This window comes from Amphibalanus amphitrite, unplaced genomic scaffold (assembly GCF_019059575.1).
Source record: "Amphibalanus amphitrite isolate SeventyFive unplaced genomic scaffold, NRLGWU_Aamphi_draft 000016F_arrow, whole genome shotgun sequence".
Lineage (NCBI taxonomy): Eukaryota > Metazoa > Arthropoda > Thecostraca > Balanomorpha > Balanidae > Amphibalanus > Amphibalanus amphitrite.
The window spans coordinates 1872148-1887075 of NW_024881512.1; the positions used below are offsets into that span (position 1 = coordinate 1872148).

Here is a 14928-nt window from a genome sequence, read left to right on the forward strand (position 1 = left end):
TACGTCAGACACTTCCAACGAGCCATGCCTCCACTTCATTGGCGCCGGATCGATTGAGCGGCATGCGTCACACTGGCTCACCACATTTTGCACTTGAGCTCGCGTCACGTCCTTTGAAATGCCACGCCGTGCAAAGTACAGTGTCCGACGAACCCCGGGATGTCCGGCGCGGTCATGCACTCCTGCGATGGCCTCCGCAATATCAGCAGAGCCTCCTGGTGCAAGCTGATCCTCCGTCCGGTCCTCTGTCGCGCCGGCCGAGTCTCCCCGCGGCGTCATCCGATCCACCTCAGCGCTGCTACCACCTGCAGCTGCGACTTGATCGCCTCCTCTCAGTACTGCCGAACCCGATGAATCGTCATCAGAGTTAGGCAATGCCAGCCCATTGGCCGCAGCCTCGCAGCCGGCCATTGTCTCAGTAGCTGCAGGCGATGACTCATCACGCACCCAGTCTTTCGGCACTCGGGTCAGCTCGTCTGCTCGATTCGCTGCGCTCCGCACTAGAGTTACAGACAGCGACAGCTCGAGCTCATCCACCAGCTGTCGAATCATGTCGACCCTGCGTCTGATCAACATCTCTCCGTGTGCCTTGGTGCGCAGCCGAGTGCGGCCGCTCAATGCATCGTTGATCCAACGGTGCACTGTGACCGAGTCCGTGCGCAGATCGATGACACGCATGTCCCAAGCGACGGCCACGTTGATGCCTCTCACGGCCGCATTTAGCTCCGCGACATTTATGTGTGTGGATTCATCCTTCCTCAGCCAGCATCCGTCTTCAATGACGTCGCCGTCAGGTGACTCCACCACCACACCCGCTGCTACGGAGCTCGCATCCACCCAAACCACAGCGCGGTCGCTCCGCACGCTCCACAGACCGTGTGCCGGATCGTGACTGGCTACCCGAGCCGCGACATGACTAATCTGCTTCTGCAGAACTCCGTCGTAGGTGATGTCATCCCATCCTTGTGTGACGTCATTCACGCGTCGTTTCAGCCAGGCCACGGCAGGGCGGAGCCAACCACACACGGGCATGTGAGCGATCAGGCGTCCGCACCACGAGAACATTCCACGGCGCGTGAGCACAGCCGGTGGTGGTCCGACTGGGTTGTCTCTGCTCCACACCAGCCTGCCAAGCTCCCGTGAGACTCGCAGACCGAGCAGACGCGCACCGCCTGCCGCCCGCTCTGGAGGCTTGCACTCGAGACCAAAGTTCGCCAGATGAGCCACCACTCGCTCTGCGCTAACAATGTCCTCGTTCACCAGCAGATCGTCCACGTACGGAAGCACTGCCCGGTTTACGTCCGCGTCACGTTCCAGAACCGTCCGAATCACCGCCTTCATGACGAGCGGAGCCACGCACAATCCATAACCGAGCCGTGTCAAACAATGTCTCTGGTTTTCGATCATCACCGTCTGAAACGGCCACAGCTGGCGGTCAACCTGAATCTGCAAATACGCGTGACGTAGATCTACGACCGCAACGTTTTCGCCATGTCGTCGCCACTTCCTCAGTTGGTCCGCACAGACGTCTGCGTCAGCTGTGTGAGCTGTCAAGTAGTTGTTCAGTTCACGATAGTCAAGCACAGGTCTCACTTTCGATTTGTTCTTTTGTTGAACTGCCATTAAAGGCACCAGACCCTTTGGTGGGCCAAGCTCTGACTCGTTGTAGGGAATAAGCCAGCCCTGCTCCACCCAACGTTTGAGTTCATCGTCAAATTCACGGCGAGCGTCACACGGCACCCTGTACTGTGCGACAGTGTTCTGCAAGCACTCCGGCTCTGCTCCGTCAGTCCACTTCCATTTCATTCTCCACGCCTTAGATGTCGGATCAAAGTACACGGCATAATCTGGTGCATCCACAACTGGTGCCCGGTCCGGGTGCAGGTCGGTCGGTGTCGGTTCGGGTTGCGCCGCCGTCTCATTGCAGCCCGGATGCAGCGATGAGGCTGCTCCATCCGAGACGCCACTGGCAGCCGCTGCAACTGGAGCGGCCGGCACAGCTGAGTCCACTCCAAAGTTCACTTCACTGGATGCACTAACGAACACGCCCTGCAGAGCAGTCACACCGTTCATTCCCAGAATGAATGAAAAGTTCAAAGGCTTTCTAGCAGACACCAGCACTTCCAACTCAACTCGAGCACCAAACATGGTCTGCACTGACACGTAACCTCTGCCTTCGCATGCGTATCGTTCTCCACTCAGTGTCACAACGTTGATTCGCTCCGCAGACCAGCGGCGGCAAACGGAGGAGTGCGCGACGCTCACGGTGCATCCGGTATCCACGAGGGCTCGACACATCACTCCGTCCACCGACAGGCGCGTGGTCGGCAGAGCGCCACTCACTGGTGAGCCGGAGAGGAGGCTGGCGCTGAGGCCACCTCTCCGCCGCCGTTTTCCGGGCAGGTAGCTGCCACGTGGCCGGGTCGGCTGCACCGGAAGCAGAGCCTGCTTCCGCCCAAACCACCTCGACGTCCACGGCCACCTCGACCACGAAGACAATCGCGGGCCAAGTGGTTGGGCTGTCCGCACGCATAGCAAACGGTGGCTTCCTGACGGCGCGGACCGCGGTGGTCTGCCGCTGCAGCTACCCCCAGAACGCTATCTCGACAGAGGATAGCACGGGCCCGGTCCACCATCTCCGACAGAGACAGGGACTCCATGCGGGCGCCTGTCTGGAGAGCGTGCCGCACGGACTCGGGCAGTCCTGCCACAAATGCGCAGCTCAATCCCTCTTCGTTAATGCCTCCGAAGATCGACGACAGTCTTTGTAGGTCCGCCAGAAACACATCGACGGACTCGTCGACCCGCAGCTGGCGATCTCGGAACTCTTCGTAGGCTTTGAACTTGTCAACTGCAAACGCACGCTGCAAAGCCGCCTTCACTTTCCCTGCGTCCGCCTTGTTGGCTTCACTCAGTTGGCGATAAACAGCCGAGGCACCCCCTGTCAGTCTCAACGGCACCACCACGGCCAAGTCCACTGCCGGTTTTTGCAAGCCACACACCAGTTCCACCTTCTCATACCAACACGAAAAGTCACTAGTGCCATCATACTCCGGGATAAGTTTCAAGTCGAAGTTCGCCATGATTGCCGAAATAGCTTGTAGATTCTGTATTCCTCAGCGCGCACCCTCACACCGTCAGTCCATCTCGCTCACTGACTCACCGCCTGCCCGGACACAGCTTGGCCCCGGCGGCAGCGACCTGACACCGCCTGAGCGAAGTCCATCCGACTCGCATCGCGGAAAGCATCACTTAGCATCGAAAAGCATCACTGAAACTACAGTAGGTGGACAGTTGAAGGCAAGGAATCGGGTCGATCGGCTGCAGTGGACGCTCCCCGTTCAGGCTCATCCACTTCAGACGTTGAAATGTTGCGACGGTCAGCTGACGGCCAACGCGCTTCTATTCGTGATATCGCACTTTGATTTGGATCTGTGCGCCGCTGGTGCCAACCATGTAACAGCTGAATGAGCGGCGACTAGCGTGTATTTTGGTGCTGTCATCGGCCGGGCTGGAATCTGAACGGAGCGTGCACTTCACGTCGTCCTGACCATATACGGGGTGGCTCTCACCAAGATGACTCTAGACGGGGAAGGCTGCTCGATCAGTTTGCAATGGTTACCAATGTCCCGTTCTTTTTTCTGTTTTCGTTTGATGTCGTTTCGTAACGGACCATGTTACCCATAAGGTATGCTCACGTTATTCATGTGACACGACTTTCGCAAATCCCGAGACATGAAGCTCAAGTGTTTCGCCCAGAATTCACAGTAACAGAATGACTCAGTGATGATGAAGGTGGTTTGTATTATCTCGGGCTGCATCTAGTGAAAAACCCAGGGATTTCCAGACCTGTCGTAAAGCTGCACTTCTTGCTTGTATGTGTATGTTGTGTGCACGCGGGCATGTGTATTGTCACTTAGTCGGCGGCTGGATACACACTTGGAGCGATCCTTGCCTATGTTAAAACGGTTAGGTGCCTATTTTGAGATATCGTCCGTTGATCGGATGCCTCTTTTTCATGAGCCTGAAATTGTAATTCGTATGTTGTATCATATTTGCTGCTGTTCCAAGTCCATATGATGTGTTGCTCTCATTTGAAATGCGTTGTAATTGTGGAGCCCAGCCCAGCGCGTGCCCCCGGCCGGCGGCGCAATGAGTCGTCTGGCCGGGGTCGGGCGTTGGCGGTGGCTCGGTCCTGCACCTGTGCCGTGCGCCATTACACGATCCGCGGGGGATGGCCTCCGTGACGGGGTGGTCGGCGCCAACTGTCCAGTCACTCGCCGGACCAGGCCCGCCTCTGGACCGCGTCTCGGCAGAGAGAGACTCGGCCGGCGGTTTGACCCGGTCAGCCGGGAACTGGTCTCCGACGGGCCGGCGGCGGCGGCGCGCGCCCGGCAGCGGCACCGGGCCCCGATTGCCGGCGCCGATGATGTCGTCTGGCGGCGGGCGGCGCGGGTGCAGGGGCGGCGAGCCGCTCAGGAGGCGGCCGGCCGGCAGCAGCGGGCCGGGCGGTAAAAATGGGTGCCGCTGGCTCACGGCGGCCGGCGCCCGTCGGATTTTCCGGCCCAGTCGGGCTTTGTATGGGTCTGAGCTGTCGCGGCGCTGCGCGGTGAGATACAGCCGGCCGATTGTACGGTGGACAGTGGTCATAGGGCGCCGCTAGCTCAGGTGACGGGGAGCACTGCCCGCTGGGGTCGGCAGCAGCTCCGCTTCGGCCACCAACTCGAATGGATAAGGTGGTCTTTTCGTCGGCTCAGTTCATCGGAAGTGTCGGCCCTTCAAGTGTATCAGACATCTGGTCGGCTCAGCTCGCTGTGAAGTAGTCTCAGTGCTGTGATTCGGCGGAGAAGGCCGCTAAAGTCGGTCACCACCGGGCTACTGGGCGGCGACTGACCGAGCCAGACACGCTGGCACGGTCGGCCAAACGCCGAACCACTGCGGCCAGCGCAGCGGGCGGCTCTGTAATGTGGTAGGCCAGTCCGCGAGGCTGACCAGCTATGACTCGGCCCGCTGAACTCGATGGCTCATCGGTCCGCGGGCTGCGGCTGCGGCGACGGGGGGCAATTCAGCCCGCTGTGGGCCGAGACAAAAGGCCTGTCGGCGCGGCCGGCGCCCTGCCGGTCCAATCGCTCCCCGACTGGGTGGACGGTCAGCCGGTTTTTGCCGCTCAGTCGCTCAGTCGCCTCAGTCGCGGGTCCGGCTGCTCAGTCGCCTCAGTCGCGGGGCCCGGCTGATGCTCACACGGACCGACGCTGACGCTCACACGGCCACCACGGAGCTGTAAAGTCTCTCCCTATACTGCTGGAGCTCCTGTCGCGGTCAGTGTAAAACACGATCAGCTCATCTCATAAACCGCGCATCAGCCCGTACAACCCACGGAAACCGAGCACTTTAGCAGACCATCTAACGAAAGGACCCATTACCTTAGCCAAGGATATGGATGGCACACTCCGCAACGTCCGCACGCAGTAGACTGGGGAGCGCTGCCGGCGACGGACGCCGTGTGGGCACCGGGTGCTCTCCGGTCCGGTCGGCCGGGAGAACCTATCGCTGCGGTATCGTCGGAGCGATCAGCCCGCCGGCCGGCTGTCGGACCAGGACCGGTCCTCCGGCCGGCCGGTGAAGTACCGGGCCGCACCTGTTCCAGCGGACCGCGTCCCGCCCCGCCCCGCCCGGCGCGGCCGGCGTCAGACAGGCCTGCAGTGCGCCTGGCGGCCCGGCTGGAGCCGCTGGGAGTGGGACCGAGCTGTTCACCATAGGCCGTCCCGGCCGCCGCGGCACCTCTCGACACTCCGCCTCCGGTTTGGAAGCGCCCCTGCGTCCTCACCGCATCAGTTATTATCGCCAGAGTCCGAACGATAATTGGGCCTCATCACGTGGAGTCCGAACGATAATTGGGCCTCATCACGTGGAAGCGTGTGTGGACCGCGCCTCGGTGTCGCCGCCAACGCCGCCTCATTTGCATGGCAATGAGCGCCCGAGCGCCTGTTGTGGCGCGCAGACGGCTGTCGTGGCGCCCAGCAGGTGCGCCGCTCGTGAGTCAGGCCGGTGCTGGTCGGACCGGTCTCTAGTCCCGTCCTCTGTGCCGGCCCACCGGAGGCGGATGGCAGTGCGCTGCGGACCGCGCCGCCGCGGTCACCGCTCGGTGTCGTGGACCGACGGCAGCCGGCGCGGGCGGGCGCGCCGTGAACTGCGTGCCACCGCCGGCGGTGGGAACCGGGCGGACCGCCGCACGCACCGCCACACCGCCGCCACGCGCCGCGGTGCCATTAGCGGCCGGCGCTGCGGCGGGGCGCGGCGCCGGCGATTGTTTACCAGACGATCAGCGGCGCCAGTCGGCAGGCAAACCGACGGGCCGATCACGAGAGCCTGCTTTTTATCGCTGGGACGCGCCCGCCGGTTCCTCGTGAACGGCGCTGGCCGCGGCTGGCTCGTGTCTGCCAAATGAGCTCTGTTTAGGCGTGTTTATTGATGCCCCGTCGGCCGTCACCTGGCTGGCGGCCAAGGTCCGGCGCCACCGCCAAGTGGCCACGCGGCCGCCCGGGCCGGGCTACGTTCCGTGTTCCGGTCCTGATGGGCCGATTGTCGGGTATTGTCTGCACGGTCGGGTGGCTCACCTGTCGGCACGGGCCTGGCACGCCCCACTGGCGACCGCCGCCCCCGCCTCGCCCCGGCTGCGGTCCGGCGGCCGGGCGGCACGCCAGCCATCCGTCGTATTCGAGCGGCGCCCCGGACTCGCCGGCCATCCAGTGGCAGTATTTTAGCGGGCCGGTCCGCCGGTCACCCGCTGTGCGGCACCCCGGTTCGGCCGGCCCGGTCCGCTGTGCTCCGCCGGCGGACGGCGGCCACCGTGCCACCCGACAAACAGCCACCCGACAAACAGCTCCGCGCAGACAGATGGGCCAGCCTCCCCCGCTGCCCGTCCCTTTCAGCGAGGCGCTGGTGTGGACCGACCGGCCGGCCGGCAGCGGGCCGGTCTGACGGCGGGGACCGCCGCGCCGGCCAAGCCGACCGCCAGCCGCGCGCCGCCCGGTGGCTGCGCCGCTGGGACGATTAGCCGCGGCGATCGGCGGCACGGCCCACTGCCGAGTCGGCGGATGAGTCCCGCCTGCGGGCGTGTTATGATGAGCGGGAGTGGCGGCGGCCCGTGGTGCGTGTCATGTGATCGGGGTGACGGCAGTGATGGTGACCGTCTGTTGTTCTGTCCACAGGTAGGTCGCCGCGCTGACGGCCCGCTGAAGCAGTAACCGTCCGGCGCTCACGGTGATCGGGCGCACACCTCCGGCGCTGGGCTCCGTCCAAGGTGGGTGTGCCTGCTCCGTGGCGGGGTTGCCACCGCCGGCGGCCATCTCCCACGGCCGGCTGGCCATCCCCGGCTGCAGCATCTCGACTCCCGGTCGCTGCCGCGCGCGCCGCCGCCCAGGCGCGGCCGTTTTTACGGCGGAGCGAGTGCCGCCGGCGCTGGGCTGGCGCCGGTGGCCGCCGTGGGAACGTGCCGCCGGCGCTCGCCACTCTCGGCCCGATCACGCCACACGTGCAGGGCGCCTTTTTACGGCAGAGGCCACTGACGAGCGGCGCGCGCCCCGTAAAAACGCCGGCGGTGATGGGGCCGCAGGTCCGGGGCGGGGTGGGATCAGCCGCCAGCCGCGTGCGGGGCAGCAGTCGCCGAAGGCCGGTGCTGTCTGAGGGCCGTGGAGGCGACGGGACGCTGACGGGTTGGTCATCATCTATCGAATCATGGCGCGCCCGGTCCAGGAGCCACCAGCCCGCCCGCCCCCCCCCCCCCCCCCCCCCCCCGGAGCGCTGCGCCGCTCTGCCCGGTTCGACTCTGACGGATGGCTGTTCTGGTGACGGGGAGTGGCTCTGGGCGCCTGGCTGTGGCGGCCCGAGTGGTGTTTGGCTCGCCCGGTCCGGGTGCGGGCTGCTCCTCTGCCGCCGCCGAGCCGGCTGGGTGCTCCCCGGCAGGACCTCGGGTCGTTATGGCGCGGAGAGGGAGCAGGTCTGCCGCCACCGCCGCTGCTGTTCGTGTCATTTACCTTGGCAAATCGCCCACAGACTGCCGGCCACTTTTAGGGCGGGTCATCAGGTGAACGGTGGCCCCGAGGACAGTGGCAGGTGCGCCGGCCCGCTCGGTCAGGTGCCGGGCGGCGGGCCGCTGACGGCGGGGAGACACCCGTCATCTGCCGCACGGTGGGGAGACACCGACCTCGCACAGGCTCGCAGACGCAGTCCGATCACCAGCCTGCAGCGTGGATGGACATGGCCTCATCAGCGGAGCGCGGTCGTGCCGGGAAGTCCTTGGGTGTCTTTGTTCCCCCAGCTGTGCGGCCGCCAGTGCACACTGTACGGCACCCTGTAGCAGACGGAAGTCGAAACGGGTGACCGGGTTACGGTGCCCAGGCGTGGCGCGTGGCGGCTCCTCCCCCTCCCTCGCCTCCGCCCCAGGACCGTGAGAACTGGCCGAGATTGACGCCAGCCTGGCCTTTGTGCGGCGACGCGCACCTCTCAGTTTTGGCCACGCTTCGCCTCGTTCCCTTTGTTTTTAATTGGCCGAAATCGGGCCGGTTCTCAGGACCGACTTTCATGTCGCGGCGGCGAGACGAGCCGTTTTTCTCTGCGGCGGCTGGGGAGCGCTGCCGTCGGTGCCAAACTGCAGCGGCCTGCAGCACTGCAGTGGGCGGCTCAGCAGCTCCCGCCGCGCCGGGCGGGGGCGGGGGCGGCTGTTGATCTGGCCTCCGGCCGCTGCTGAGTTACGAGCGGTGGCCGCGGCGGGCGCCGCCGATCAGCCTCCCTGCGCCGTCACCTCTGACCCGCTTATTTATAATTTGGCCGGCCATTAGCGGCGGCCGCGGCTGGCCGTCATTATGGGAAGTGGCCGGCGGCTCGGCGCGGCAGGGAGGGAGGAGACGGACCGGCCCGGGGCGCCACCGCCGGCCGGCCGGCCGCTCGCCACCCCTCCGCCAAGGTCGGCACCCTCTACAAACAGGGCATTCTCCGCATCGGACCGCGTGCGATTGAACATTTGAAAGATGTGGAGAACGATTCGAAAGACGCCCGGTGCCATTGAGACCGTTCGGCCGGCCACTACACGGAAATGGGTGACAAAGGGGCCCGGCGGCCGTTTAAACGGGCGCCGCGCGCGCGGCATTTATGGAGCGTCTCCGGCGTGCCGCCGGGAGCCGGTGGCTCCTTTATGGGGCGGCGGCCCGGCCCGGCCGGCGGGCCATCCGTCTCGGCGCCGGCCGGTGAGCTGCGCTTTTGTGAGCCGCGCGACGTGTCGTGATGGCGCTGAACAAAGGCAGGGGAGACGGCCGGCCGGCCGCCGCCGCTACCTGGCCGCCGGCGACCCCACTCGCCGGCATTGTGCATCCCGACAGTCGGCTTACAAATGGCGGGCATTAAAGTGGGAATTGAAATTATTGTAATCATGCGATGCGCAGTCGGTGTTTTGCCGTCTCGCGGAGGCGGGCTGTTTTGTCCGTGGTCAGTGAACGGACGTGTCCATTTGTAACCGGGCGCGTGGTCGAATGCAGCGCGCTGTCGCGATCGCCTCTGGACGAACCCAAGCCGCTATCGTATAGATCGAGTGGGCAGGGGAAAGAGTCGGGTGGATGGGGGTGCTGGCCAGAAAAACGGCTCCTCAGCCGAGATGTGGTCGGGGCGGGTATTCCATAATGCACGCAGGTAAATTAATGAAGGGTCTGCGGGGCGCGGAGACCGCCAGTCACCGCAAAAACGGTTTATTGTTTCACGGGGATGCGAGTGCCATTGGGGTGGGGTATACAGTCGGGAGTGGCGCGGCACGCCAGGCACCTGGCAGGAACGGCCGGCCCGGAGAGGGTACCGGTAGGGGCGGGCGGCCCCGCTCGTAGGGGGCACCTGTCGGCGGCCGGCAGGTGCCCTCGGACCCGGGAAGCGGACCGGCGAGGAAGGGGGCCGCAATCACAGGGTAGGTAGCATGATTGTATCATGAAGGTATGTGGATTGTGGAGATTACAATTATTTATTTGCGTGCTTCTGAACCGGGGACTGCTGTTTCGCCAACCAATTCCGAACGCTTGCGTAGAATGTCTCCTTGCAGTGTGCAGCACCGTCACGAAGGACGAAGCTGCCATCGCCCATCATAGGATGGTATACGATCCTAGCGTTCGGGTTGTTGGCACCTGAGCAACCAGTGGCTCTGTGGTCGGTAGGTCTCGCACCTGCCCCGGACAGGGTTCTCTGAGTCGTCTAGGACCAGCTCTGATCTGCAGCTGTGAAGGCTGGGCCAGCTTCCATATGGCCCCGATACTGCAGCAGCGGCCCGGACATTGAGACCAGCGTCACACCGTCAGTGGTGACCGACACTTTTCCGCGGACTCGGGGTGTCACTGGTGACACTGCTGTATCTTGGCATATCTTTCTTTTGCTCAAAATAAAGGCATATTCTGAGGATCATGTTGTCGAGCATTTGTAGAAATCCAACACTGTAGGGTAGCCCAAAGGACTACCCATAGACGGCGCGCGTGATTTGGTGGTGCTGTTTGCCGGTTTCAACAGGCTGGAGTAGCTTTGATAAACAGCCGGCGCTAAGGGCCGTCATTTGTCTGCCGCCAGTCTGGTCAGCACTGTTTATGGACCTGTCAGAGAGGCCACAGCCCGGTTATCGTCTGCGCGGCGTTTTTATAACAGCGCGCCAGCGGTGCAGCGTGTGTGATTGGCGGCGGCGGCCCATCTCTCAGGGCGACTGCCATTGACACCGTCGCCGGCGGCTGCCATCGGTGGCGCACCTGTCGGCGCCCCGTCCGTCGTCCGAGGGCGCCTCGCTGACGTCACGGTCCGTCGGCGCCCATGGCGGCGCGGTGCGTGCGCCCGCCGCCGCCGCCGCCAGTCGGGGTCGCGCCACCGCCGCCGCCGCCAGCAGACAGTGGGGGCAGCTCGGCCGGTCAGTGGTCGGTGACGTGCGCGCGCGGCGGACTGCGGACCGGGCGTGTCATGGTGCCCATGCTGGGCGGCACTGTGTTCCAGATGAGGTGGGTGCTCGCCGGTCTCGGCGGCTGACGGGCCGGCGCCGGGAGCGGCAGCTTGTCCTCAGTTGATGCCTGTTTTTGGTGGGACTCGTACACTTTTCGAATCGTGTCTTCTCGTTATCGATATGCTAGGTTTTCCCAACACTCTTGTCATGCTTTGGTTCCCCCGTTGTTTCCCATTTCGTGGTCTTAGCTCGTCATAATAGTTCATTGCAATCAATATAATCAATGCCCCGGTATCAGGGCCTGAAGTCGTTCCTCATTCCTACCCTCCCTGCAGTGCGCACCTCGCCTGCCGGGGTACTGCCGCAGTCGGCGCAGGTCCTCCCGTGCTCCTCCTGTGCTCCTGTCTGTGCTATGAGAAGGCGCTGGCCTGGTCGGCGCGGTGCGAAGGTGGCTCTGTTTCCGCTGACTGCCGCCCAGTAATGGGTTTCCATTCTTGTAATACGGAAGCGGAAGGACATGGCTGAGGACTTCTGGTTCTCGCAGCGGACGGCCCTGTTTGATGACGGATACATTTGGAATCATGGTCTTTGATATCTCCGCCCACCTGGCTGGGTCACGGGACCACAGATCGGGCCCGTCGGGCGGATGGCGTCTGATTACCGACGTTTCGTGAGCGGTGCCGTCCCACGAGTGTGCTCCGTGACTGGCTGAGCGGCGGTCGCGCCGGACGGACGCGTTGATCGGCCCCGGCGGAGCGGAGCCCACAGCGCGATCGGCGCCACTCCCATCTCGGTCATACGCCAGGAGCACGTGCCGCCGTGGCACGTGACGCGTGGCGCAATGACTAACACTTGTACCTATAACTCGCGGAATTTAGGAAGACCACTTGGCCTCTAGGATTCGGAATAAACGAGCTGTTTATCTGCATTGAGTAGTGTTTCAGTCATAAGGGTGGGTCATGTGCATGAAGTGTGCCCAGTGAGTGTCGAGTCTAGCCTTGAATTAGTCGACTGAAGGGCTGAAGGCCCACCAACTACAGTCGATAGCAGCGAGTTCCAATCGTTCACGACTTTCACGCTGAACGCATTTCGTCGGGCTCTGGAGGTGGCTTTGGACTTGGAGAGCTTCTATGTGTGTCCACGGGTCCCGGACGTCGTTGCTGGTGTGAAGAACCGTCGGACGCGTCGTCGACTCCCCCGTGGAGCACTTGGTAAACCGTTATCATATCGCCGCGGCTACGACGACGGTAGTAGAGAGACGGCGGGTTGAGCGACTGGAGCCCCGCCTCGTAGGGGAGTTCGCGGAGGCTGGCGACGAGCTTTGTGGCTATCCTTTGGAATCACGGCGCCAGAACGACGGTGCGCCAGCGACACTTCCTGAGGTCATGCTGGAAACTTCTGCTCTTTCAGCTCACGAACCACGCTCGTTTCACAATTCGTTGACGTTGCTGAGATGTCACGAAACGCCGCAATCTCATGAAGGTGGGCGATGATGTGTCAAAGTTTCCGTGGTTTCACAGTCTGGCGCTGCGGGTCGGTACCACCTGCGCCCGTCTCGGCTCTCAACATAGGTGGCCATTCGGCGCCGGCCGGCCGGTCGGCCCATCGCCCGCTCCAAGACCCGGGTGCGCGGCGGAACCGTGTGCTCGCGACGCGCCCCTGCCGAGCCGCCCTGTGTACCGGCTGACCAGAGCGGGCGCCGCTGCCCGTGCCGGGCCGTCACTGCGTCAGCGTTTGTGGGACGCAGAGGAGCCGGCCGGCAGCCTCCGTTTGGTCTCCGTCCGCGGCCGTGGGAGGAAGGCGGCGCCGTCTCCAACTTCCCGGGGATGTCTCGCCGCCTCCCCCACCCGGCGGACTGTGTAGCTTGTCGGACGGGGCCGCCCGCTCTGTGTGCCCAGAGTACTGTCACCGTCCTGATAGTACCGTGAGGGGCAGTTCTGCACCTACAGATCATGGCTTGAGCGCATTACACACAGGCAGCAGGCAAATAATTCAGGTAGGTACCCTCAGTGTTTGTGCTTCCTAATTTGAGTCATTTGTTTTCGCCTTGTTCCTAAATCGTTCCGTGGCGTAACGGCCGCGTATTCGTCATTCAGCGTGAGTTATGGATGTTGTCAACTGGTTTCCATTACGGAGGCCGAATTCGCACCGCGCGATAACCGTGCATGGATCTCGATCAAAGGCCGTAGCATGTCCACCACAAATGCGCCACATTCGTCAGTCCGGGCCCGGATACTTTGTTGGTGAGCCATCCTTTCTGTGTAGTGTCATCATTTGGATTGGAGCCGACACGCCAGTGTTTTCCTCCGGTCGTTTGTGGTATACGTACGACAGAAAATCATGCAACCGCCTAATGTGCTGCACGGGTTTGCCGGGGCAAAGAACACCTGTGATGTTGGATGACCATAAAATGTGAAACATTGCGCCGCGGCACTGATCCGACTCGTCGGCACTGTGTGCTGGTAAAGCTCCCCGTAACGCTGCCTCCTCATTTGTATCGTTCCGATAATGCTGTATCTGACATTGAACTGTGTCCAATAGCCCATCCCGGCCCTTTGATGTGACGGGCTTAGCGAGGCACACAGCATTAGCCGGGGCGCGGCAAACGGCCCTTGTTGATGACCCGCTGAAAAATAGCACCCAGTACTAAGTAAACGTCACGGGCCAGGTTACGAATTGATGCGTGAATGGGAACAAGAATAGAAGTTGCCCTTACTCTATGGAATCAGCTATTATGGGCAGAGCAGCCAAGACCCGCACATCCCGAGTGTAGCGTCACATCTCAATCTCCATTGCGCCGTGCCGTCTCTAACCAAAAAGCAAAGGCGCTCAAACTGGAACAGTAGGTTGCCATCAGCCAAACTCGATGTAGGTGCGCGAGGCGCATGCTGCTGTTTCACTTTCGGGCGCAGCCAACTGCTTGCTCTCCGGAACCGCCGTTGTGTGGTGCTCGCCCTCTGGCGTTGGCAGTCTTCAATAATGCGCATCGCTACATGAATGCATGCCTGATTTCTAATGCTTAACTACGGCGGTGGTTCGCTAAGTTGTGCCTCATCCATTTTCATGTCCGCCTTGCATGCCGCAGCTCTGTGCCAGCCGCGCAGCTCAGGGAGCCGCTTCCTCCCCGTGATAACGAGAGACGACGGAGAAACGCTCATCTACGCCGCCGCTATAGGTCAGGAGGTGGGCCCAACGTTCAGATGCAGGCGGAGCGAACCGATCAACAAACGTCCTTCAGCTCTAGTCAAGTCTAGTCTAGAAACTGCGTGTAGCTGTAAATTTAAATTGGCTCCGAATGGCACCGTCATCTGGCGGACCCCATTGGTCCTCATTGGTCTTTATACAATAAAGTGTCCGAGACATAGCGGGTAGAGAAGGGACGACATAATAACGACGGCAGCATCATTAACTTGGGCCCGATAGCCGGCTGATCGCTTCTCTTTCCTCCTTCTGTTCGCGCCCTAGGCACTTGCTTCCACGTCGAGCTGCTGGCTTCCGGTGCCGGTCGGCGGCCGTTGGCCTTTGGTTTCTTCTGTATAGTGTCTCCGAACGGCCAAAGTATGACACACGAGACTGCTGCATGAACTGCGCTCACCCGGCTCAAACATTGATATTGAATAAACATCGGGACCTACATGGGTTTAGGGCAGAGGGCTCGATGTAAATATTGGTCTGCTGCTATATTTAAGGGTGAATAAAGCTACTTTGCACAACTAGGTCTCCCAGCCAAGACATGTTGACCAATCACGATTCTCGTGACATGTAGTTTATCCTGGCAATCTGCACTGTTTGAAGCATTCAGTCTGAAAGTTACGTGATAACGGGTTGTGCAAAGTGGCGTCTCCAAGCCACCCCTTTGCCCTGCGGTGCCGTCCCGTCCCACCTGTGTGTGCGCCCGGAGCGCGGGCGTCGGGCGCCCCGAGCCGGCGGTGGACGTCAGTTGTGATGCAAATGAAGCCGCGGCTGGGACGCGC

General features: G+C 62.4%; 1 protein-coding gene across 6 annotated transcripts in view; it reads left to right on the top strand.

The window, feature by feature from the left end:
* LOC122386648 (transcriptional enhancer factor TEF-1-like) overlaps positions 1–14928 on the top strand; it is a 72852-nt gene that overhangs the window by 30227 nt on the left and 27697 nt on the right. For 2 of the 6 annotated variants that reach the window (XM_043376067.1, XM_043376073.1), the window contains exon 2: positions 7212–7303. The exons of 3 other annotated variants lie outside the window; for them this stretch is intronic. Coding sequence is in view for 1 of the 3 variants with exons in the window: in XM_043376038.1 (XP_043231973.1) it covers positions 10975–11012 (38 nt within the window). In the remaining 2 variants the exon portion in view is untranslated. Of the gene's footprint in view, positions 1–7211; positions 7304–10874; positions 11013–14928 lie in introns of those variants that run through there. One more of the 6 variants, XM_043376038.1, reaches the window with a different exon arrangement.